At 42.0% G+C, this 27,568-nt stretch overlaps 1 protein-coding gene across 3 annotated transcripts in view; it reads left to right on the forward strand.

Annotated features, from left to right (window-relative positions):
- The window catches only part of DVL1 (dishevelled segment polarity protein 1), a 2,262,785-nt gene that overhangs the window by 1,954,693 nt on the left and 280,524 nt on the right, over positions 1-27,568 (forward strand). For all 3 annotated transcript variants that reach the window (XM_044063185.1, XM_044063186.1, XM_044063187.1), the window contains one exon: positions 8,591-8,730. In XM_044063185.1, coding sequence (XP_043919120.1) covers positions 8,591-8,730 — 140 coding nt within the window. The remainder of the gene's footprint in view (positions 1-8,590; positions 8,731-27,568) is intronic.

Here is a 27,568-nt window from a genome sequence, read left to right on the forward strand (position 1 = left end):
CCAGGTTTGCACCTCATTTTATGTTGGAAAAATGAATAGAGCTTTTAAGGAGAGGATTCGCAAACACTTATATCACATAAGGAAACATTCAGAGCATAATGCTCTGGCTAAACATGTTACACAGCATGACGTTAGTCATCAGTTTTTGTTTAGAGCTCTTGAGGTAATAACACCTAGTATGCGAGGTGGTGACATTAGAAATCATACTGAGGACAGGGAGAATGATTGGATCATCCGGTTAAGGGCTGATAGGGGGCATGGGCTCAATGAGAGGGCTTCTATTAAGCCCAAGTTAAGAAAGCGTCGACACATTAAATAGGTATACTTGAATGTAGTGCCCTTTTTGTTATTTTATGTCTTTTATATATATCATATATTTTGAGTTTATTTATTATGTATTATACATCTGTTCCATGGACATGTTTTTATGAATACATATACAGATGTATAGATTTCTTATAAAGAGTTTATTTGTCAGTATTTTATATACATATGTACATTTTCTATATATTCTTATAGGGAGGCATTGACCTCGGTTTTAAATGAGATAAAGTGTATGTTTTTAAAATGTTAATTGGTATTTGAACATGATTGGTCGTTAGATTTTTGAATTTGTATTTAAATGTTTTGAGTTATAAAGCACAGAGTATATGGATCTGAAGAAGCTTGATTAGCGAAAGCGCTTATCTTCTATTGCAATTTGTGCTTAATAAACCTTTAAGGATATATTACATCAGCGTCTTGCCTGCTGTTGCTCCGTTTCTACAAATCTTTCTTAAACTTTATTATTTTTATTAGCAACGGAGCATTTACTGGATTGGTTTGCGGTTTTTCTTTGGCATTATTTATAACATTAATAAGATCAGTTATTGAGTATAACTTAATCTTTGCACTGTATCCACAGCAGATATTGTAATTGTTGAGTCAGTACAAAGGAGATATACTCATAGAATAAAACTTATGAAAAAATTATGGTGTGAAGAAATATTAAAAATAAATCTTTAGAGCATTTTGTATAGGTTGATAATAGTTAAACTGTGCCTAGCATTCAGGGTGTCTAGAGAAGACATGTTAAGGGAAGATCTGTGCCTTTCATTAAAAGATCAAAGTCAATTTGTGCAGAACAAAAATTAACAGAACAAAAAAAAAGATGGTTTTATTACCCAAGCTATACCAAGGCTGTTAACATTCTTTCCATAAGGATTAGGAAATCAGAAACCTTGAAAATTAAAAAAAATCAACTAAACAATTATATTTGAAAGAAAAAGTACTTTTACAACACACAGCAGACTGACATATTAAAGGTCTAGCCAACCAATGGCAGGCAAGGGATTATCTTTTTAACTGTGTAACTATATATCAGTGGTTACTCATGTCATATTATCTTTAACCACATTAAATGTGTCTTGATTTATACTTAACACATTCCAGGGTACAGTATGGTTTATAATTATTTGCAGTGCTGGACTTTTATTTCATGTCTGAGTACTTCAGCTTTAAGCCATCGCTGTCAGCCTTCAGCACAGACGGTACTTAACCCTCTTCAATGAGACATGATGGTTTCATCCTGCAGTGTTATTTCAACAAGTTTGATGTTCCTTTTGTTTACAGAGTTTTCTTGGCAAAACATAATGGAACCATTTGTCATTGGCTTCTCCAGTGGACAATGTTTACTGTGATCTCTCTGCTGTGACCTACCTGTCTTGGGTGACCGGCCATAACACTGCCCATAGTGTCACTAAAATATTATAGGTTCATAGGAGATTATTAGGCCTATTTTTGACTCAATATATTATTTAAACACTTTTCAATGTTAAACATGTTTATATGGTTATATGATTTAAACAACAGTTTGATTTAGTTCATATTTATTTATATGATTTTTAATACATTTAAAATTGGAAGTATGGTTTGCAAAGGTATTTTTTTTATATGTCTGAAGTTTTTAAACCTTAACATTTTGGCTTTTTATTGCACGGTCATTTATTTAATAATGGTTGTTTTTTAAATATTGGTATACTTAATTATTTGATTAACTGAGTGACTCTGTATAAGGTAAAGGGAATAGAGTGGTGTAGTTTTGTTCTGATGAAGTCCCATGTTAGAGTGCAGGAACAAAAAATATTGCAGCTTTAACTGAATCCTTGGTGTGTTCATTTAAAGTTTTTACTTATTTTGGAACAAATAGAGCTTTTAAAGAAAATCTTGAGTGGTTCTGGGTGTTTTTTATCACTAGATCATTGTGATTGGTACATTCTTTTGGTTTTGTTGTTGAATTTCTACTATGTATCTATGCATCTGCGATGGTGCAGCAGTAGCATTGTTGCCTCACAGCAAGAGGTTCTCCCATTTGATTCTCGGCTGGAGTACTGGGAGTGCCTTCTGTGTGGAGTCTGCATGTCCTCCCCGCGGTTGGATGGACGCTCGAAAGACATGCGTAAATGGGCGTGCCTTCGTTGAAGGTTGAATGTCGAGCTGGTACCTCAGCGTTCGTCAAAATCTACTGCCAATCATTAGCGGACCGGAGTTCCGCTGTGATGACCCCTAACCGGGAAAAGCCAAAAGACAACAGCAACCTATGCAGTTTAGGGTCCTTTTGAGTGGTAACAGCTTAAGAGCCTTTACAAGCCTAGCTAATATAAACTGATTTTACCCAATATGTGGCCCCAGGGGCAAAAGGATGCATGGATTTATGCTTGTGCATTAATTCAGCAGACTTTGTCATCCATAGGCCTTCCACATTAGCCTTAACTTCAGAGAAGTGTATTCAAACAGGAGTGGTCCCAGTACTGAGCCCCATGGCACACCACTAGTAACTGACCTCTTGCTGGATATGGATTCACTCACTTTAACCATATGTCCTGTCTGTGAGCCAATTAGTTATTCATCTGGTTACATAGGGATTTATGACCAGTTTTAGGTTCATAGATTCATAGGTTCGTACTAGGCTATCTGCCCTAGGGCATTTATAAGCCTAGCCAGAGTGTATGTGGCTTACACCACCCCTTAGGATGAGAATACTACGCCCTTTTAGGGTTTAGTTTACTATGCCTCTGTCTAGTAGTGACAAAGAGATGACCCCCGGGGTAAACCTACGATCTCCCATCCACTCGTCGAGATTTCTCTTGAATAGAGTCAGTGAGGGGCTCTGCCTAACATGGACTGGGATTTTGTTCCAGAGTGTAGAGTTTTGTGAGTTTATTTTTAGTTCCGAGTTGGGAATTGTGTCACATGCCTTGGCTAGTTCGAGGTAGGTGGTATGAACTGTTTTATCATCATCCGTGGCCTTAGTGATATTTTCAATTAAATCCACTAAATTCAGCAGGCATGACCTGCCGTTGACAGAGGTGAACTGGGCTGTTCCAGCGTTTAGAGGTTTCCAATGTCATTTATCAGGTCCCTGATTATTCTTTTCATGACAAAACATATAAGACTAGTCAAACTTATGGGTCTGTAATTTTGTGGGTCAGTAGATGCTCCCCTTTTATGCAAATGGATGACAGTTGCTGTCCTCCACTCTGTCAGGACAAAGACCAGTCTGGAAGGTGTGGTTAAACAGAGATCCTAATGGGCCTGATAAGTCCTGATTTAAGCTGTTTAGAAGACAACATGGTATATTATCAGGTCCCTTTGTAATTTTAGCTTAATAGAGCACAGTGGCAACCTATTATTTGGTGATTATTTGCAGTGGAATGGTGGAAGGTATTTCTTGGGGAGAACTGGGGGTGATGGGGAGGTAAAATGTATTTGTTTATTATTTATGGACATTTGTTAACTGGGAAAGTCCAGTGGGTCAGAAACCCAATTTCAATGAAGGCACAGGGAGAAAAGCTCCACAAATGTGACATACAAAATGAACATACAGAGCAATTTTAACAAAAACAAATTAAATCAGTTAATTAGTACAGCAGCATAAAGATGGCAGGTTGCTACATGTATAATAATATATATATGAGCTGAACCTGAGCTAAATTTGCTGGCCAGCAGATTTGCTATGTCTTCCAGCTGAGTATAGGTGATACCATCTACAGCTAGTTCTGCACATTGTTTGGTGTTGCCCTTAGGGTTGTGGACATAATTGAAAAATGTCTTATGGTTATCTTTAGCTTTGGAGAATATTTTTACCTCAACATCTGCTTTCAGAGACATGACTAACTCCCTAATTTGCTTGCTTAGAACAACAAGGGACTTATGTTCTGTTGTACACATCGTCACTTACTTTTTGACAAGATATTCTTTCTTTTGTTATACAACCTATTAATACCAGGGGTCCACCAGGGTGGCTTGCTTTTGTTGCCTTGTTTATGAGCATCTTTACATGCTAACATGGCAGATCATGGACACTAACTATCATGCAAAGACGTTGGGTTTATGAGAAGAGAGATATTTTGTTGGCATATTATTACTTGTATAACATAAATGTGCTACAGCCAGGATCTCAGTTTGTGCAGTGCAGGGTTGCAAATGGTGTCTCTGAATCTGATATAGCAAAATTTGTCAGGAACAGTGCTGTGTCATTGTTGGGCATACAGATGGTATGTTGATAGCCAAAGTTAGACTTGGGTGTGTGTGTGTGTGTGTGTGTGTGTGTGTGTGTGTGTGTGTGTGTGTGTGTGTGTGTGTGTGTGTGTGTGTGTGTGTGTGTGTGTCTGTGTCTGTGTCTGTGTCTGTGTCTGTGTCAGGAGTAGAGTAGCAACAAGGAAAAAATATCAGAATACACTGCAGAGCTGAAATAAAAGGCACCCTTGTCAAGGCTACTAACCAAGCCATATTTCACCAGTTCAGACTATCTGTAACATCAGGGTCTCTTTGAGTAAGAAAAGGAGGTGGGGGAGATGCAGTCACCTTTATCAAGCAGTATGCTTGTACAACTGATAATTCTTTTGTGCAATTTTTGTGCCCTCAGTTTGACTAGATTGGGGTATTCCACCCCCCCAACTATCACCAGATCTGGCTGTTCTTTGCTAAAGGTCCTTACCTGTAAGTTAAGATGAGATGGTGAATTCCTTGAGGTGTGTATCTGTCTGAAGTGGGGCAGGCTGGTGTTAGAGCTAACGTTTCAACCTGTGGTCGTATTTAATGTACATAATGTTAGTTTGCTATTTTAAAAGAAACATCTAGCTGATTCCAGTACCATCAGCAACCAAAAACACTGCTGACCTCTGTCACAACTTTCTGTGGGTTTTCAACTTGTAGAATTCACCTCCTGACTGTTGTTTTGAAGTTATTACTAAAAGGGAAGTTGAACACTAGACTGTTGGTAGGTATCTATATGATTTTTTGTAACTAAGAGATAGATGTTTTTCTTGCGCATGTACCTTTCCTTACATGGAGAAACAGAGTATATATACAGTGAGGAAGGTACAACAAAACGGTGAAAGATAGCTATAACTGTCCTGCAGGTCATCAGCACTGACTATGAATAATGTTGCCATTGCTGTATTTACACTAGAAGAGGCCACTTTCTTTGTGTACTTTACTTGAAAACGTATTCATTTGTTTTGTAAGTTACACTATTTATAAGAGAAGAATGTTTATAGGGCAAAGTAAGTAAATGAATTCAAAGTTTCCAAGTTCAATTGGTGTTTTCTTATAGTTTACAGTAAAGAGAACAGCGCTGCCGTCAAATCTGTTTGAAACTTGTTACTGCTGTTGGTATAATGTTTAGAAGAAGTCACACAACAGTGCAGCCCCTCTGGGGGGAAACATTTATGTAGCTGTCACAGCTCCAGCCTTACAGACCATGCAGATGTAACGCTTCTGGAAGTCAGCCATTAAATGTTAATAGTTTAAATGAAGCACTGGTATTTCGAATGGTAAAAATTCTCTGATAATCATAATTAAAATGATAATCAGTTCATTCCCTGACAAAATAATTAAAATGATAATCAGTTCTGTGTTCCTAAGATATGTCATTGTAACCATATACAGAGTCCTTCATTACATTCCTTGTGGGACATATCATATTGCACAGGATTACAGTGTACTGTTAAAATGCTCTATGAATAAACAAGTTGTACATATTAAAGATCATAAAGGATATTGTTAAATATCTATTCCTAATGGCTACGCTCTTGGGTGGTGTGCGCAATTTTACCACATCAAGCTTCCAGTTCATGAAACCGTGTTATGCATGAAAGCTGACTTGGTTCAATAACTGTTATAGTAATAAGAATATTTATAATGCAGTGTGCAGTTCTGAAATGAATCAGATACAAAATATATCTATATCTACCTATTTATCGATATCTATTGCTCTAATCTATCTGTATATATACACATATGGGTGCACTGTTTTTCTCCAAAGGGTTTTTAGGTCGACATCTGTTTAGTCAGCTGCGTTTGGTAGACTAAACAGACGGTTGGCAGGTGTGTGAGATCTCACAATTCTCGGGGTTAGGGAATATGAATTTTGTGTTTGTGTATACAATTAGCACTGGGAGTGCAGGATGCAGGGGAGCTTGCACCCCCTCCCCAAAAAAATAAAGTTTTTTTTTGTTTTTTATTTTTTTCAAAATCTTATATGCGTTAAGGATGTTTCTCAGCGCATGCATAGTAGCATGTCAACATTTGCATTTTCGACATTTTGCGTTGAAGTTTGGAAAGCTAATATTTTGATGTTTCATTTAAGTTAAGTAGTCCCATATATATATATATATATATATATATATATAGAGAGAGAGAGAGAGAGACAGAGAGAGAGAGAGAGACACAGAGAGCAAGAAAGAGAGTTGGCTGTAGACAGTAGATATATATCTAAACTTTATTTATAACTATATTTATGTGTGTGTGTGTGTGTATGTGTGTGTGTGTGTGTGTGTGTGTGTGTGTGTGTGTGTGTGTGTGTGTGTGTGTGTGTGTGTGTGTGTGTGTGTGTGTGTGTGTGTGTGTGTGCGTGTGTGTGTGTGTGTGTGTGTATAAATAAATAAATAAATATATAAATATATATGTGTGTGTGTGTGTATATGTGTTCATGTATAAATATAGGTAATGTAGATAGATATATAGGTGTAGAATTATATTTTCAGCATGCACAAGGACAGCCATGCAAAATGAGGTGTCTTTATTGTGATGTTAGTAATAATCAGTCTGTGAATTCAGCTAACTCACCATTTTGCAGAAAGTCACCAATGTTTAGACTTCATCACTGGTGATGTGTAAGGCTGGGGGGTGTACTGTCAGACCCTAAATGAGCAACAGGTTGTAAAAGTGGTGTGAGATTTGCAGAGAGAGGCACACCATCTGTGACTTGCACAGGAAAAGCAAAGAGCAATGAGATTGCTGGCAGATTGCTGGTGTGAATCTGTGGATGCTCTCCACATGAATAATTCAGAGGCCCACAGAAGACAGCATAGCTGCCCACTCATGTACACCTTCATTACATTCCTTGTGGGACATATCGTATTCTACAGGATTATAGTGTACTGTTAAAATGCTCTATACACAGACCACAGGTTGCCTTTTGCACCTGGATAGAGACACCCTCCCTGTCACATGCCAGCTGTGCAAGAATGAGTGTGAGTTATTTTACAGACTTTGTAAACCAATGTGGACGTAGTCCGCTGTCTGTAGCGGTCATTATTAATCTTTTTTTGGCTTAAATCCCCCTCTCCTCCTTAGCCATTTATGCATCATGTCTTGGTTATTCTAGAAGTTTTCTATACTGGCTAGTATAATTGTGAGCATTTCATTGTTGTCCCTTTTTTTCCTTTTCTCTGGTGACGGTGTTTGCATTATTATTTTTCTTTTTGTGCACTTTCTGTTACTACTTCATATTTGCCTGCTTCCAGTACAGTTTCCATTTCTGCTTCTTTCTGAAATGCTTCTACTATTCTGAGAAAGATGTCGGTTAAACTTCTTTTCTTCATGATTTAGAGCTTTCATTATATTTGGATCAGATGATGTCAACAAAATATGTGTGCAGTCCTACACTTGTAGATCTATAAATAGTCAGTTTCAAGAAGGCCAGTTCTTCCTTCAGACCAAGGGCTACATTAAATATTTCAATTGCTTCCTTTAGGCCGGCCACTTTCTATCCACCCAGTCAACTTCCCTCCTAAACTAAGTACCTTCAATTTGCTTGTTAACATTTAAGTCAGAGGCTTTACTGAACTCAAAGTGTACCATATTGATCTAGTTTCCTTTGTTAATTTTCTGCCTCTGCTAGTCATAAAATGAAGTCAAGTTGGACTGATAGAACCTGTTTTCCGCCAAACCATGTTGAAACGTATTATGCAGGTTGTTATTTTCCAGTACAAAAACTCGACTTTTCCTCAGTATTTTCTCTATGACATTGTTTACTATGAAGCTAGGGACTAGACTGAATTGTGCAGAAAAGCAACAATAAAGTGTTGGATTATGTCACACTTTGCCTGGTTTTAGAGTAAGCATTTCTTCATTTAGGTAGTTGTGTAAAACACTCTATATCATATACGTTTTGTTTGTCTTATTTAATTTGGAGCCATACTATTTATAAATTAATGAAAATACTTGAAAAATTGATTTTCATCAATGTAAACTTCTGCTGTGTTCTGAACTTCAAGGAGATCCTCCTTTGATTTAGTTGTCTGTCTGTTTTAATTTTTTTCAGAGAAGTACAATTTCTTGGGGATAAGCATTGTGGGTCAGAGTAATGACCGAGGAGACGGTGGGATATACATTGGGTCAATCATGAAGGGCGGTGCCGTTGCAGCAGATGGCAGAATAGAACCAGGAGATATGCTGCTACAAGTAAGTATCTTATTGGGGAATGTTGTATTTTATACATTTCTTAAAGGTTTTTATGCATTTGTGTTGTTTCAGCTGGTCTTATCTTTAGACTCTGTAATGTCAACCTGAGGTGGGAAAATGGCATGCTAAAATGTTTTTAGACAAGGATATTAAGGATAGTGGTATATAACAGCACTTTTGTCTCCATGCCAACTGTCAGAAAATTAAAATGTGAGTGTATTGGGATTGTTCTGTCTTTTTGTCTGAAGTACTGTAATGGCAGTTATGGCTTAGAAGAGAGTATAAAACAAAGATTTATCTTCTGTTCATGAAAGATATGGAATAATATCAATTACTAATAGCTTTTTAAACAGTTGTATGTTCTCAAGTCCTAAAATTACAATGTTTTGGTTCTCTTGGAAGGGTTCTGGCCTATTTGTAAAAGTATGTTTTTACTTGTATTATGAAACTACCCCCCCCCCCCCCTTTTCTAGGTGGTCTTCAATGATTCAGCATTTTTAAAAGGATAGATTTTATATAAAGGGCCACTGTGGTCAGAAATGGATTTTTTTTTTATATATCTTGAGACTTTTTTCTCTGCATCAATATAATGTTATGTTATAGTATGTTCTCCAGAGCAGCCTGTTAGTGTTTCTGTAACAATGTGATTTTATTTTTAAGCTAAGACACTTCCTGCTTCCATCCAAATACAGACTTCATTGGGCCATGTTTTATTTTAGATGTAGGGTGTAACAAATTTACTTTTATAAGACTAAAGACTTCTCAGCTGTGAAAACTGCTCCCACATACATACTGTGTAAGCCAAAGATTTTGATACCTTGTTCCCTGAGTTAATGCTTACTCACAATAACCTGACTTGCTGCATTGTATTAAGCCACCTTCATTCTTTCTATAAACTCCCCCCCCCTCCAAAAAATAAAAAAAAAGATGGCTCTGGCAGTTTCACCACTTGCACTCTGGAAGAGCAATAATCTAAACTGTAAACAAAATTTTATTCAACTAAATCTACATAAGCTCATTTCAGTAGTGTGTTACATAAAAATATATTGAATTTTATCTCATATTTACATAGGCTTAGTCCCTGAGTAACTTGCCATGTTCTCTTATCCAAAAATATGCAAGTGACCACAGTCACCATCATCAGACACAGACGGAGTCATTATTTATTTATTTTTATTTTTATTTTTTACATTTGTTGACCGGGAGTGTCCAACTGGACGTAGTTCCATTTTCAGCAGAGGCCCAGGGAGAAAAGCTCCACAGTTAAAATCTACAGACAGTAGTTACATTGGATTTACATAGCAATTAACAATTTGATCAACATAGCAATTAACTATTACAAACATAATTACAGATGAAGAACATAGTACATCAGTACACAACTAGAATCTTTATCATCTGCGAAGTACATAACAGACATTAACAATTGTTACAATAAGACGTTCCTACTCTATAATAAGTACTAGGCTTATGATATCTGAGCTTGCTATAATCAAGGTAGTTAGTGGGGTGGAAAGAAAGGTAGTGGGTGAATGGGGTGGGTGATATTAGAGGGGGAGTTGCAAGTGCATAGCCAACATGTTTTAGGTGTGCTTTTAGTAAAATTTTGAAGTGGGTGCATGATGGTACAGAGGTAATTGTGGGTGGGAGGGAGTTACATAATTTGGCTATGGTGCAAGAGAATAGTGCTTCTCCAGCAGAGTTATTGGCTTTAGTGATCTGCAAGTGATTTTTGTTGCTGGATCTTAGTGGTTTGGTGGTGCGATAGTGTTAGAGTAGATTCTAGAGGGATGGAACTTTTAGTGGATGGTTTACTAGTTTGTGGGCGAGTGTGAGTTGATACCGTTGAAGGAGGTGAGGGAGTTCAAACCAGCCCACTTCAGCAAGTGAGAGACAGTGGTGACTATGGTAGGATGCCCCTGTGGCTTATTTGTCGATTTTGTTGTAGCAGGTCTCTAGCTTGTTTAGATCGCATTGCCTTAGGTTGGTATATATTGGAGAGGCATAAAGTAGGGTGGAGATAAGGTGGGAATTTGCTACTGAAATCTTTGCTGCTTTGGTGAGAAGTTGCTTATTTCTGTATAACGCTCCTAGTTTTTTGTGAACTTTTTTATGGTCATGGATATGTGACAACTTATCATTAAAGTTACTGTTGTCATTAAAGTGGCAACAGTAACTGTAGATAGGAGTGAAACCAACATCTTCACACAATTGCTTCTAACACGAGTTTCACCTTTCCAAGCATTGTTTTTTTAAACAAGAAATGATGCTGTCAACTAAGTGTATTTAAACCAGTCACCATTAACCACCAGTTTAAAAAAAGCGAAAAAATATATTCCTTTAACTCATACACAACAGAATTACAAATTCTACATGTAGCCTAACTTAAAACCTTTTTAAAAACATTAATCACAATTAAAATGTTACATTTTTGTTTGTATAAAAAGCTCTTCTTCCAAGGTATGAACAGAGCTTTACTGTGGTCTCTAGCTGTAGCTGCAGAGAACTGATCCCTATTATAATCTTACTGCAGACTTGTTCATCAGGTGCCCCAGTCTTTGGTAAAACACATTGCATCCCACCCATGCCATTTATTCCACAGTGCACTCAGTTGTAGAAATCAGTTTGGATAGGCCCTTCTCAAGTCCTAAACGTAAATATATTTTAATCTTTTATTGTGTTAAAGAAAAGTTGTCAGATGCTGATCTTTCAGTCACTGTAGCAGTAACAGTATACGACATAGGTTCATATGTTGGTACTAGGCTAGCAGCCCTAGGGCCTATACAAGCCTAGCCATAACAATTCCCTGGCTATTACTTCCTTTCTCCCATCCAATCGTCAAGGTTCCTTTTGAAGAGGGCCAAAGAGGCGATCTGCTTGACATGTATGGGCAGTCTGTTCCAGAGTCCACTGCCAATTATTGAACCCAGAGCCTTCTGAACTATTTTCAGAGAAAAGCACCACTACACCAACATAATATAATACCAAGTATATTGGATATCTGACTAGTGCCACCTTCTCGCTCCATACGTTCAGTCAAGCATGCAAGTCGCTAATAGAAGTAGTACAGGTTCTTGTCCCTGCCACAGGTATGCTTACTCGGGTATCGCTTCTTGTTAGCAGCTTCATTTTCTGTGGTTGGCTTTCGTCTAAAGTTTTATGGGGAGACAAGTACAATACTGAGGGCCTTTCTGTCTCTTCACCTTATAGGAATGCCCACAAGGCTTATGTTTTCTGCTTAGGGAAAGGCATAATGTCAAGCCATGTGATATTTTGTCATTTATTATTAAACCAATCAGAAGCAGGATCAATTTGTTGAGACTTTTTCTTGACAACTGACATCTTAAAGTTTTAGTGCACATGACTGTGTCTTTGGGCTCTCCTTCAATAGAGCTCTCCCCATCAGATAAATAAAAGAGAAAACTACGCTAATAAGATTCTCAAGTGACTTGTTTGCCCACTTCTTTTCAGTAGTCTGGGACAGATGGTTCCAATGAGGTAGTTTTGCAACCCTTAGGTCTTCATTCTAATTTTCTTGGTCATTCTGGTGAGGATCCACAGGAAATTGCTAAGATCCAGGGACAGTGCATATTCACTCAAACTGGACATCAAACACCATTAGCTGACAAGGGAGTACCTTGCTTTATTCTTAGAGGGAAATGGGGCAGTTCACCAAATCCTGGTAAGGGGAAGCAGCAGATGGGATGTTGATGGAGGTCTGGGTGTCTGATTCTACCCCTAAAACTATCAGACTGGAGACCCCCAAGAAGATGCCCCCAGGAAGACTGGTACAGTTTTTCCCATGGGTTTTTCAAGGCGATACATTCTTTTCAGTCTTCCACTCCAATCCCTTCCTGAGCAAAAAGGAAAAGAGACGCTTATTCCTCCGAGGAGGAAAAAAAAACCCAAATCTAAAGAAGAACTTGACTATGCTTTGATGCTTTCTTCTCCTGTTTCCTGTGAATTGGAATTTCAGGATACGCTGCCCTCAGATTATTCTAATGAAGAAATTGCTTTCTTAGACACCATCTCTAAGATGTAAGAGTTCTTTGAGTGAGATGAAAAAGAAGTTTCAGAGGCTCAACAATGATACTGTGATTTGGTTAATATGGAATCCTCAAATCCCTTGACTGCCCATCCTGCAGTGGGAGCCTCGAAAGATACTTTTTAATGCTGCTGCTTCTGATTCCCAGATCCCTGCAGTTAGGACACCCTGGCAAACTTTATAAGGTATGAGATGCTCATAGGTTTTTGTTCAGAAACCCGTTTGCCGACCTAGCTGTTGTTTCTTTAAATAGGGACTGTGCTTCTAAACCTCTTTCTACAGCTAATTCTGTCCATAATGAAAATGATGAGGCCTTTTATAGGTTTGGGATTAAAGTGTCTGCTTTTTCCAGGAGCAGAACTTCTTGTTAAGTCCATTCATCAACAAGTGAAAAAGCCAGTACAGCTGATCAGTAATGAACTGGCCAAAATGTACCAACTTGTTTACTACAAACTTGCAGTACAGTGGGGAATGGGGAATGCACACTTTTGCCACTGTAGTGCAATCTTAGAGTTAATATGTTTAAAATTAGCAAGGGGTGTGTAAGGTGTAGGAGAGCTTGCCCCCTGCAAAAAAAGTTTTTGGCTTTTTTATCATTTGTGCATTATTTCTGTTGCCAGCCATTAGGTGTCGATCATTTCCTGATCACTGTCTTGCATTTTTGATGGAAGGCTAGACTTCTACGTTTTCCAGATTATCTTCTAGAGCTATTAATTGACAGTCAGATATGGCAAAATATTTACTTTCAAATTTTGCTAATGCACAACATTCTATTGCCAGCCTACCTGGCACTGGTATTAAAACCAGTTGTTAAATATGGGCAGTTCTGCCTCCTACATAAGTAAACACCCATTAGATGTGCTTATGATGCAGTAAATGCTATATCCAGAGCTACAGCAATAGGTATGCCTGGCTTAGACTGCAAAATTTTGCAGTACATTTTAAAGCTCAGATTTTAATTATCCCTACGGAGAAAGGTTTGCTTTTTGGAAATTTCTTGGCTGAAGTATTTAAAAAGTTTGAAGAAAAAAGAACATTAATGCAGGAAGTCAAACATCTCATCTGAAGCTGTTAATCTTCTTCCAGTCATCACTGATGGCTTTAGTTCCAAGCCCTCGGAACCGAGTCAGCCTTATACCAAGCTTGCGTGCACCAAAAACTCTCGAGCTAAGCTGCTACCCACAATACCCTTTGCTCAGTTACCCCTGATCTCATTTGCTGCACAGCCATATAGCAGCATTTCACCGAGCTCTCCAGCTAAGTGATTTTTCTGATATATTTACAAATTTTGTAAAAGTTTTTTCCTGTTTATAGATTGTTTCAGCTCTACCCACAGGTATCTTTTTCTTACCATTGTTGGTAATTTCTTGGTATTTCTAACTTTCTACCCTTGCGGTATCTTGTTACCATTGCTGGTATTTCCTTTCTCTCTCCTTCATTTCCTCTCTTTCCTCATTCTTTCCCTTTTGTGCGAGAGTGTGTACTGGGATGTCTGAAAAGAAGGGAACTATGGGGTTTAATCACTGCTCTTCTTGCAGTGGTAAACTACCTAATAGTGACCTCCATGAAGAGTGTGTGTACTATTTGGGGGTTCTGCATTTATCGGCAAAACCCCCGTGTGATATTTGTGCTAGTTTCAGTCAACGGACGCTGAATGAATGTCGTAACAAACTGATTTTTAAGGGCCTGCTTGCTTCCCCTTTTTCGGAGGCTATTTCTGCGATGGAGGTCTCATCCCCTTCTTCTTTGGACAAGAAACATCCTCGATCGGACCCCTCTTCACTGGCCGGTGACACAGGTAAAAGTCACAAGCATTCTGCCTCCTCGGTGCCGACTGCTACATCATGTCCGAGCTCGACTCCAGCGAAGTTTACCGAAGTCACCTCATCAGTGCATACCCCAGCACTGATGACTACGGCACCGTCTACTGCCTTGGTACCGACCAGCATATCGATTTCTCTCTCGGCACTGACATCGCCAATTTCGGCTCCGATATCAGTTCCAACAACTACCTCGGAACCGTTTCTTTTCATCCACCCCCATCGTAACTTCTTCTACAAGCCCGTTTATGGCTCCAACCATACTGTTCCTAACAGTTGCAAAATTGGAATTGTCAGTGCCATTCTGTGACACACCACGGACCCGATACTCATCTACTGTGGACCCATTTGCCGGACAAGCCTGCAGTCCCTTTTTGGACCGGCCTGATTCCCCTCAGGGGCATTGGTGAGATCCATGAAGAGCCTTTCCGAATTGGATATGGTGCGCCTCTTTGACCAGCTGCTGACCACCAGGGGAATTGCAAATCTGCCTAGACCCTATCCCACTCCAGGCTTTGGGTCTATTTCTCCAGCAAATCCTACTTACTCTCCTCCCTTGGATCCCTCGGTTCCAAGGCTCATTTATCCAACTTTTACTAGAGGACTCCCTTCCTCGGTGCCAACAACGACTCTGTCTGAGGCCCCAAGACCCTTTTGGGTGTCGGTTTCATTGGAACCCACCCTTCCTCAATCTCATGCTTAGGGGGGTGGAACCTCCGGTTCCGGTCATGGTTCCGATGGTTTTGTCGGCACCAACTTTGGATCCGAGGGTGACAACCGCTCCGAGTCTGCTTGAGGCTCCGTCCCCGGGGGTGGAGCATCTGGAGCAGCGTGTGACCCTGGTTCCGATTTTGTCTTCTTCAGTTCCGGGTTCCCATTCCTCTTCGGGCAGGCCTGCTTTCCGGGTGATGAAGAGGGCACTTGCTGCTAGCAATCCTGCTAGCAATCCTCCTCCTTTGGTTAATCCCCCAGTTCCTTCTAAGCTGCAGCTGTTTAAGGCCACCCCCCCGGACTCCGAGATCACAAGGCCCAGGAAACCCCTGTCCAGGGCATTTCCCTTTCTGAGTCTTCTTTGGAGGCTCCCACCAAAGAAACCCTTCGGAAACAGGTGTGTAAGAGGAAACACATGGACTCCCCAGAGGAGTCCCTCATGGAAGATATGGACTACGATGATCGGGTCGGATCCCCACGGTCACCCCCCTGATGATGTCTCCTTCGGAGACATCATGGAAATCTTGAAACAGAGGGGTGACTGGAAGTCCTCCAACCCTTCCTTGGAGGAATCCATATTCCTGCAGGCCTTTCGCTCTTGGCCCTCTACTTCTTGGGTGACCCCCCCCCTGTCAATGAGTTGGTTAAACTCATTGTGCAATGGGCTTGGAAGAACCCTGACTCCTTTGAGGCCATCCCCAGGAGATCAGACAAAGTACTCTCCCCTCCAGAGGATCTGCCCCATTGGTCCAGAGGTTTGCCACTGGACGCTATGGTGGTGGTGGCAGCCACAAAAAGGACCTTGCAGAAGGGAGTCCTGCTGTTCACCCACTCAACAGAGAGTCCATGGCAGTGGACAGGTTAGGGAAGCGAGTCTTTGCATCAGCGACCTTCGCAGTTTCGTCTCTGAACTTTCTGGTACATTTTACGAGGCTCCACAGAGATCTTATCTCTGAACTCTCCAGAACTCTCGAGGGTCAAGTATCGAATGGAGCATGAGATAAAGTTGCTTCCCAACTTGCCACCCTAGAATTTATATCTAATTCATCCATGAGGTTGCTGTCACACGCAACCAAAGGAGCAGCTGAAGCTGCGGGTGCAGGCGTAGTCATGAGACACCACAACTGGATGCACATTTGCGACCACGCGGACTCCTTCAAGTCTTCCTTTCTAAACACCCCTATCGAGCCATCTGCTCTGTTTGGTGCTAAGGTCAAGGATACATTTGCCCGGTGCGAGCAAGATGGGAAGATCTTGTCTGCCATTGGCCTATGCTTTTCCAAACCTCAGCGTTCCTTCTCCAGGAATTAGAGGACCGGAAAGATGTGGCACACGAAGTCTCAAGGTCCTTCCTGAGATGCACATGGTGAGGATTCCTCACGAGGCAGAGGGAGTTCCAATAATGGAAGATGTCCCTTTTGGGGCAGAGAGGGTCCCCGGAACCAGGGCTCCAGAGATTCCTTCTCAGATAGACCATATCAGCACCCCCACCAAGCATCTTCTGGTCAGGGCCCTCTGCTACACACTGGCTCTAGCGGAGTCATTAGGCATCACCATACATTGTGAGAAATCAAACCTTCAACCATCACAACAACTGAAATTCATAGGGGCAATATTCAACACCCAGTCAAGCCTGATCTCACTTCCTCTCCACAAGCTTCAGAGATTAAGGGCACAGGTTCAGGTGATACTCTGTCAAAGCAAGGTGTCTGCAAGGGAAATCCTTCAAGCCTTGGGATCTATGGCTGCAGCCATCCCCATAGTTCCCTTAGCCAGACTACACATGAGATTACTACAATGGCTCCTTCAGGCCCAGTGGATACCCAATTTTCACCCCCCTGAGCTCAAATATTCTCATCACCAACATTTGCAAACAAGATCTCCTCTGGTGGATGAGTACAGGTGAAAACCTTTGGTGTTGTCCCTTCCAGGTTCCACAGCCCTGTGCCACGGTGACCACGGATGCTTCCCTGATGGGGTGGGGGGCTACTTCCAGGGAAAGTCAGTCCAAGGCACGTGGTTTGATGTAGAGGTCAATTTGCATATCAGTGCCCTGGAGTTAAGAGCGGTGCTGTTAGCATTGCAAGCTTTTCATCCGCTCCTTCCATCTTGAACGATTGCTGTCCAGTCGGGCAACATGTACGTGGTCTGGTACATAAACAAACAGGGATGGACCAAATTTTACCCCCTATGTCATGAACCTATGAGAATCTGGCAGTGGGCGATAACTTCCAACCGCTTTCTGATCGCAACACATGTCCTGGAGAGCTCCAACATAATTGCAGACAGACTGAGCAGATGCATTCTTCATCCTCATGAGTGGTCACGAGTGTGGCGGCGGAAATTTTCAGCCGTTGGGACCAGCCATGCTGCGATCTTTTCACCTCCCCTTCAAACACAAAATGCAGCAGCTACTTTGCCCTCTTTCCCCCTCTCGGGGAGTCACTGAGAGATGCTGTAATCCACGATTGGCTCACGGATCTCCTTTATGCTTACCCTCCAACTCCTCTGATTCTCCTTGTTCTACGGAAAGCTATTCAGTTGTGAAGCAAAGTAATCCTCATTGCCCCGTTATGGCCTCGTCAAGTGTGGTTTCCATTCCTTCGACCTCATCTGTTACAACCTCCTTGGATCCTAGTCACTCGTCGGGACCTCATATCTCACCCACAAGGGCTGACCCACCCAAATCTATCCACTCTCAAGCTGACAGCTTGGTTTCTACACTTCCGTTAGTTGCCAGGCAGGAAACCTCTTTTCACCTGTGCATGATATTATCTTGGCCTCTCATAAACCATCCACCAGGAAACTTTACAGGGATAAATGGAAAAGATCATCTATTTGGTCACGTAATCAGAAGCTAGACCAGTTCCTGGCACCCGTAGCCACTATTCTTCATTATCTGGCTGAACTGTTCGACAAAGGGGCCTCGGCTTCCACCATTCAAGTCCATCTAGCAGCTGTTTCCAACTTCCATGACGGGTCTGAAGGAGTGCCACTTATCTCCTCTTGCCTTTGCAAAACCTTCCTCAAGGGTATTTTTCACAGCAGGCCTCCCATCAGACAGCCGGTGAAGGCATGGAATCTGTCCTGGCTTCTGCAGGCTCTCTCTCTCTGCCCCCGTTGAGCCAGCTGTGACGTGATCTAAAATTCCTGTCATGGAAATCCTTATTCCTGATGGTATACAGCTCAGCAAAGCTCCTCGTGGTGTCCTGCAGAGTCCTACAAGCGGCCGAGAGACAGAGAGAGACTTTGGAAGTGTTTAAGTATTGATTCTTTCTTGTTGTATCCCTGAAATGCTAATTCCGCTGAAAACGCGGTTATTCAGTGCTTCTGTGGAACCCTACTGATATCTGCATTGCTTACTGTACTTAAAATTCATTGTTGCACTTTAAAAAGTTACTGTTTGTCGTTTTTGCTTGTATATCTGTAACATAGTTGTAGGCTACACACTCAAGTGCGCTAGCCTCCTCTGTGTATTTAGAGTTATTTAAGTTGCTGCATTTCTGTTATCTGTGAAAAAAGAAAAAAATACAAAAAAATAATCTCCCTGCTTTCCCGCCTTTCTGTACTAGTCTAGTCCGGTTTTCAGGCTTTGCTGAATCCAGGACTGTGGTTAAGGTTCCTGTGTTGCCCATATCATACTTGAATAGTTAGGTGGCTTCCTTGTTCACTGTGAGAGAGGGAACTCTGAGCAGCCTATCTGTCCCTGTACGAGTGGTCCCAGCCCAGCAACTTGTAGCTCATTGGCCATATTGGGCTAATTTCTATCCTTTTGTTCTCCCTGGTATAAAAATCACCGCGGTTTTTGCACTTGTATACAGCTCAGCAAAGCTCCTCGTGGTGCCCTGCAGAGTCCTACAAGCGGCCGAGAGACAAAGAGAGACTTTGGAAGTGTTTAAGTATTGATTCTTTCTTGTTGTATCCCTGAAACGCTAATTCCACCGAAAACGCAGTTATTCAGTGCTTCTGTGAAACCCTACTGATATCTGCATTGCTTACTGTACTTAAAATTCATTGTTGCACTTTAAAAAGTTACTGTTTGTCATTTTTGCTTGTATATCTGTAACATAGTTGTAGGCTACACACTCAAGTGCACTAGCCTCCTCTGTGTATTTAGAGTTATTTAAGTTGCTGCATTTCTGTTATCTGTGAAAAAAGAAAAAATACAAAAAAATAATCTCCCTGCTTTCCCGCCTTTCTGTACTAGTCTAGTCCGGTTTTCAGGCTTTGCCAAATCCAGGACTGCGGTTGAGGTTCCTGTGTTGCCCATATCATACTTGAATAGATAGGTGGCTTCCTTGTTCTCTGTGAGAGAGGGAACTCGGAGCAGCCTATCTGTCCCTGTACGAGTGGTCCCAGCCCAGCAACTTGTAGCTCATTGGCCATATTGGGCTAATTTCTATCCTTTTGTTCTCCCTGGTATAAAAATCGCTTACCGCGGTTTTTGCACTTGTATACAGCTCAGCAAAGCTCCTCGTGGTGCCCTGCAGAGTCCTACAAGCGGCCGAGAGACAGAGAGAGACTTTGGAAGTGTTTAAGTATTGATTCTTTCTTGTTGTATCCCTGAAACACTAATTCCACCGAAAACGCAGTTATTCAGTGCTTCTGTGGAACCCTACTGATATCTGCATTGCTTACTGTACTTAAAATTCATTGTTGCCCTTTAAAAAGTTACTGTTTGTCATTTTTGCTTGTATATCTGTAACATAGTTGTAGGCTACACACTCAAGTGCGCTAGCCTCCTCTGTGTATTTAGAGTTATTTAAGTTGCTGCAATTCTGTTATCTGTGAAAAAAGAAAAAAAAATCTCCCTGCTTTCCCGCCTTTCTGTACTAGTCTAGTCCGGTTTTCAGGCTTTGCTGAATCCAGGACTGTGATTAAGGTTCCTGTGTTGCCCATATCATACTTGAATAGTTAAGTGGCTTCCTTGTTCACTGTGAGAGAGGGAACTCTGAGCAGCCTATCTGTCCCTGTATGAGTGGCCCCAGCCCAGCAACTTGTAGCTCATTGGCCATATTGGGCTAATTTCTATCCTTTTGTTCTCCCTGGTATAAAAATCACTTAGCGCGACTTTGCATGATGTTGCACATCGGGCAGCGTTGGTTAATCGGGTTTAAACTATTCCCGGCTCCACAAAGTCTACTTTTCACTTTTTCCCTTGGAACTGCTCTAACTCTCAAATTAAACACTCTATTCTAAATCTAAAACCCTTCACTTGCTCATATAAGCAATTTCTATAAGTTAAGCACTAATAATCTAAATAAGCACTACATCCTCATATACTCCCCTTGAGTACTTTATCCCCTATTGGTCCTTTCTGATTCAGTTGCAAAGGAGTTCCCTGTATTATTCTAGCATGTCCAAAGGTCAGTTACTCATTTCCTCTCCAGTCCAGCTGGTGAATCTGGGAATCTTGAGGCAATGTTACAACTGCCTCATGTACACAGACAACCCTATCCTCCTCCCAACAAGTACAAATATATGAGAGAGATGCAACCATATAGCCAAACTGGAGGCTGAGCTGTCTCGACTCAGTACTAGCGTAACCAGTCAGGAGGGGAAGGTAACCACACACACCACAAATCCAGTCTCACATAGTCCTACCACAACTGCAGACCAAACACATAAACACACAAAAACATACTCGGAGGCTCTAAATAAAAATCTGCCAAAACAGCAGAGACCTCCAAAGCAGATGCCCAAGCGACCGCTACCCCAAAACAAAACACAGGCAACACATAGCTCACAAAGTCAGTGTGCCAAACAGCCACAGCCCTTAAGGCTCAACAACATACCTGATACACTTGTAATAGGTGACTCTGTAGTCAGACACACTGACGTCCCGCTCACAAGGCTGAACAAAGAAAAGGTCACAGTGAGCTGCCTGTCGGGCACTAGAATCCGCCACATAACACAAGCACTCAGGTCACTCCAAAGCAAGTACAAATATGACTCAGTCATTGTCCATGCTGGTGTGAATGACCTGAGATGTACCTCCCTGGACTACATGAAAAGAGACATAGAGGAGCTCTCTGATCATGTAGACCCTGACCTTGAGCAGCATCTTACCCTCACCAAGAATGATGCCTCAGTATAAAGACAAAATGATCAATTTCAACAATTGGCTTAAGTATTGGTGTCATTCAAAGGGGATCCAGTATCTGTCTGCCTGGGATGACATGCTCGACAAGCCACGTTGCTTCGCAAGGGACGGATTGCACCTGTCACCCCTGGTCTTTCGCATATTGGCAAAGGGTCTTGCCACCCCCATAGTGCCTTTTTTAGGCAAGGCTCAAAAGACAAACCCACCTCCTTAGACAACACAAGTAGAAAGAATCTAAGGGTAATGCTGCTCAACACCAGAAGTCTAAACCTCAAGATGCGTGCTCTCGAAGCCCTCCTCAGTATGGAGAACATCGATGTCTGTGCAGTGACAGAAACCTGGTTCAAGGCTCCCGAGAGCACCCCAGCACTACCAGGTTATACCTCATATCATGCTTTTCGGCCCCAAAACTCAGACCGAACCAGAAAAGGAGGGGGGAGTATCTATATTCATCAAGGACACCCATACCTCCAGGTTAGTGGCATTGCACGAAGCATTGGAGACCATCCATGTGCAACTAACTGTGAGCAAAACTGCCTTTCAGTTTGTAGCATGCTACAGACCACCCTCTCAAACTCAGGAACCCCACTCGGCCTTCCTGAAGACACTGGAGAATATGAAGGTCTCTCCAAACACCATCATATTGGGGGACTTCAACTATCCAAACATAGACTGGCTTTATCCATCCTCCTGATTCCTGTAAACCAAGAATAATGGACTTGCTCGACGAAAGTATGATGGCACAAAACCCACAAAAAACGAATGTCCAACTGAATAAACTCAGCAAGGGTTTAATGTAACAAATCCACAAAGCATAAAAAGACAGTATAAATTAAGCGCTTTCGTTTGGCTCCTGCCAAACTTTTTCAAAAACCAGGAGCCAAATGAAAGCGCTTAATTTATACTGTCTTTTTATGCTTTGTGTCCGTTTTTCTTGGTTTACGTTTGGTTTGCTTATACTCTTATCCTCCTGATTCCTGTAGCCAGATTCCACACGAGTGGTCTGGGCTGGTATCAACATCCTCCAGCCATCCCTTTTGCAGTCATAGTACTCAAATCTAAATAAATCTAGGTCTCCCTCTTTCTCTGCTCAGCCAGTCACAATTGATGAAAATTATGGAGCTCATAAACAAAGACATTGAGGACCTACAGACACTGGATCCTACCCAATTCGGCTTTGTCAAGGGCAGATCCTGCCTCCTGAACCTGGTAGATTTCTTTGAAACAGTTAGCAAGGCTATTGATGAGGGTAAGGTGGTCCACACAGCCTACCTAGACCTCGCAAAAGCCTTTGACACAATACCCCACTCGGGCATCGTAGACAAACTCTCCAGCCTAAATATAAATGCCTATGTCATAAGATGGGTTGCAAACTGACTCAAGGACAGAACCCACATGGTCAGAATTTCTGGAGCCATGTCAGACTCTAAACCAGTTACAAGTGGCATCCCACAGGGCTCAGTCCTGGGACCTCTCTTATTCGGAATATATTTTTCTGAGGTACAGGCTAACACGGGAGGACTGCGGCTGACCAAGTTCGCAGATGACTGCAAACTGGGCGCCATAATTGACTCTCCAGCTGACACAATCATCCTCCAAAAGGGTCTCATAGAGACAGATAACTGGTGCCAGAGCCATGGCCTTAAACTAAACACCAAAAAGTGTATAGTTATACCCTTTGGCAAAAACAAAGTGCCCACAAATTACCACATAGGAGGTAATCCATTAAGTACAGAAGAAGTAATTAGGGACCTGGGGACCCAAGTTGATAATAACCTCTCCTTTGACAACCACATTGCCAAAGTGGTTAGGAAGACCTTCTATATAGCCCACCTTATCATGAAAGGATTCACATCTAGATCAAGGGAGGTCATTGTGCCCCTTTACTCAGGCCCATAATTGAGTACAATGCCCCATTTGGGATGTACCTTACCCGACACCTACAGCAACTAGAAAGACCCCAAAAGTACCTCACTAAGAGGATCAAGGGACTCAAACAGATGCCATATGCTGCTCGGCTAAAGAAACTCCAGCTCTACTCAGTTGCATACCACCTACTCAGAGGCAATCTATGCCTGATGTACAAAGCCATGTCCAACCCTGAATTAATGGACATGCTCCACCTCAGAAAATCCAAATCCCTTAGAGCTACGTGATCGAGTGACTTGAACCTCAGCACAGAAATAAATAGGACATGCTGGAGAGACAGATTCATAACCCAGAGGCTCCCTTCACTCTGGAATAGAATCCCAGTCCATGTTAGGCAGAGCCCCTCACTGACTCTCTTCAAGAAAAATCTTGACGAGTGGATGGGAGATCGTAGGTTTACCCTGGGGATCACTTCTGTGTCACTACTAGACAGAGGCACAGTAAACACAACCTTAAAAAGGGCACAGTAAACTCATTCCAAGCAGTGGTGAAAGCCAAACACTCTCTGGCTAGGCTTGTAAATGCCCTAGGGCAGATAGCCTAGTATGAACCTATGAACCTATAACTTCAGCCAGAAGAATCTCTGAACTACAAGCATTATGTATCAAAAGCCCTTATCTGATCTTTCATAAGGACAGAATATCACTTCGTACTAACCCATCCTTTCACCCCAAAGTGGTTTCTGATTTTTCAGTTAACCAGTCCATCGAGCTCCCTGTGTTTTTCCCAAATTACTCTAACAAGGGAGAATACTGCCTACATTCCTTGGATGTTCATAGACAATTACGTTTCTATCTGGACAGAACTAAATCCTTTTGCAAGTCAGACCAGCTTTTCATTTCCTTTGCTGGCCCTAGAATGGGAGGTGCAGTATCAAAAGTTACTTTGTATAAATGGCTCAGGGATTGCATTGCCTTCACATATTCACTTATGGAGGGATCAAAGTCAGGCCAAATCAAAGCTCACTCAACTAGAGCTATTGCAGCATCTGCTGCCTTCCACACTAGGGCCTCCATGGATGACATTTGTGCAGCTGCCATTTGGGCTAAGCCTTACTCCTTTATCAAGATTTACAAATTAGATCTGATCTCCAGGGGAAGAGTGGCCTTTGGCTCAATGGTTCTCAGGAATGTTCTTCCATAAGGGCCACCCAGGTTCTCCAAGTAGCTGGGGACTCGGTCCCACCAGTGATGAATGGTAAGAAGATTAACAACTTCAGATAAAGAAGTTATGTCTTACCATAACGTTCCATCTGAGTTGTTGATCTTCTTCCAGTCATCGCACCCTCCCACCGACCCCCTCCTAAGGTTCCTGGCGGATCTTCTGGGTCTTTGTGGTGTATTAGGGTTTCTGCGCAGAGATGGCCTCTGACGTATTCTTCTTCTATATGTTGCAAGCAAACTCGATCTGAGGTAACTGAGCAAAGGGCATTGTGGGTAGCAGCTTAGCTCGAGAGTTTTTGGTGCACGCAAGCTTGGTATAAGGCCGACTCGGTTCCGAGAGCTCGGAACCGAACTCATCAGTGATGATTGGAAGAAGATCAACAACTGAGATGGACCATTATGGTAAGACATAACTTCTATTTTTTATCTCTTGGCAATAGATATACAAGGAGTTGCTCTTTTAGCCCTCTACCTTTCTTTTCAACAAAGCAGCAAGTCAAGCAAAAATGGCAGTGAAAATCAAAGAAGGAAAGGGAATGGAACCAAATGGTCCTCTCTCCATAAGAAAAATGTCTGCCTACCTTTGAATCTCTTCCCATCTGTCCTCACTCTGGCCATCTTCGCTCCCAGGCTGGCACAGTCTTTATCATACTGTTCATCTCTTAAAAAAAAAAAAAAAAAAAAAATTTGGGCTACTCAGCATTATTCAGCACAGCTACAAACTTCAATAGGCATCTCTCCCTCTTCAGTCAGGGATCCACCTCCCACAGAGTATGAAACTCACTTGTTCCTCAAATTCTTTCAGACATATTGTCACAAGGAGTGATCGAACCAGTTCCATTCTCTAAACAGGGAAAATGCTTCTATTCAAGAAGAAAGGCACCTGGAGACCAATTTTTAGATACTTCAGTTCTGAACATCTTTCTACTAGTTCCAAAGTTCAGGAATTTAACTATGCAGACTCTTTTTCCTCTGTCTTCCCCCAAGGCTTACATGGCCACTGAAGACCTCAAGGATGCAGACAATAGGTTTCTAAGATTCTTTCCTTTAGGGTTGCACTTTCAATTTACATCTTCGCCATTTGGTCTGTTTAGTGCTCCAAGGTTGTTTAGAAAATGTCTGTCTCCACTCATTTTCTTATACAGACTTTAGAGAATTCACATCTACCATTACCTGGATAGGTTCATAGGTTCATAGGTTTATACTAGGCTATCTGCCCTAGGGCATTTATAAGCCTAGCCAGAGTGTGTGTGGCTTTCGCCACCCCTTGCGATGAGCATACTACGCCAATATAGAGTTTAGTTTACTGTGCCTCTGTCCAGTAGTGACACAGAGTTGACCCCAGGGTAAACCTACAATCCCCCATCCACTCGTCAAGATTTCTCTTGAAGAGAGTCAGTGAGGGGCTCTGCCTAACATGGACTGGGATTCTGTTCCAGAGTGTAGGGAGCCTCTGCGTTATGAATCTGTCCCTCCAGCATGTCCTATTTATTTCTGTGTTGAGGTTCAAATCCCTTGCTCTCATGGCTCTGATGTATTTGGATTTTCTGAGGTGGAGCATGTCCATTAATTCTGGATTGGACATGGCCTTGTACGTCAGGCATAGATCACCTCTGAGTAGGCGGTATGTGACTGAATAGAGCTGGAGTTTCTTCAGCCGGGCAGCATATGACATATGTTTGAGACTCTTTATCCTCTTGGTGAGGAACGTTTGGGGTCTTTCCAACTGCTGCAGGTGTCGGGTAAGATACATCCCAAATGGGGCATTGTACTCAATTATGGGCCTGATAAGAGAAGAGTACAGGGGCACAATGACCTCTCTTGATCTAGATGTGAATCCCTTCATGATAAGGTGGGCAATATAGAAGGTCTTCCTAACCACCTTGGCAATGTGAGTGTCAAATGAGAGGTTACTGTCAACTTGGGTCCCTAGGTCCCTGATTACCTCTTCCGTACTTAATGGATTACCACCTATGTGGTAATTTGTGGGTACCTTGTTTTTCCCAAAGGGTATGACTATACATTTTTTGGCGTTCAGTTTAAGGCCATGGCTCTGGCACCAATTATCCGTTTCTATGAGGCCTCTCTGAAGGATGCTTGTGTCCACTGGAGTATCAATTATGGCGCCCAGTTTGAAGTCATCTGCGAACTTTGTCAGCCGCAATCCTCCTATGTTTGCTTGCACCTTGGAAAAATAAATGCCGAACAAGAGGGGTCCCAGGACTGAGCCCTGTGGGACACCGCTTGTGACTGGCTTAGAGTCTGACATGGCTCCAGCAATTCTGACCTTGTGGGTTCTGTCCTTGAGCCAGTTTGTAACCCATCTTGTGACATATGGGTTTACTTTTAAGCTGGTGAGTTTGTCTATGATGCCCGAGTGGGGTATTGTGTCGAAGGCTTTTGCAAGGTCAAGGTAGGCTGTGTGAACTGCCTTACCCTCATCAATGGCCTTAGTGACTGTTTCAAAAAAGTTGAACAGGTTCAAAAGGCAGGATCTGCCCTTGACAAAGCCGAATTGGATAGGATCCAATGTCTGTAGGTCCCCAATGTCTTTGTTTATGAGTTCCATAATGATCCTTTCCATAGCTTTGCAGACCAGGCTCGTCAAGCTTATGGGCCAGTAATTTCCAGGGTCCGTAGAAGCACCTCCTTTGTGGAGTGGGACCACTGTTGCTGTACGCCACTCTTTGGGTACGTATTCTGTAGTAAGGCTAAGATTAAACAGCAGCCTTATGTGCGGGTTTAGTTCCTCTTGGAGTTCATGTAACACGCAGCCCGGGACACCGTCCAGTCCCATTGATGCTGTGTTTTTAGCTTTGGAGAGGGTGGCTCTCACCTGGGCATCTGAGATGTTAGGGAGGCTACACTCTGCTGGGATAGATATTTCTCCTTTTGGGGGGGAGGGGGCAGAGAAATTTGCACTGAACCTGTCTGCCAGAATGTTGGCAATGTCTGTGGGTTCAGTGTATTTTGTGTCATTTTGGACTACCTCTGAGCATATCTTGGAGTTTCCACCTAGGTTTCTAACATAGCTAAAGAAGGCCTTGTGATTGTCTTTTGTGTCTTT

Source organism: Protopterus annectens, chromosome 2.part1 (assembly GCF_019279795.1).
Source record: "Protopterus annectens isolate FY-2018-M chromosome 2.part1, PAN1.0, whole genome shotgun sequence".
Classification (NCBI taxonomy): domain Eukaryota; kingdom Metazoa; phylum Chordata; order Ceratodontiformes; family Protopteridae; genus Protopterus; species Protopterus annectens.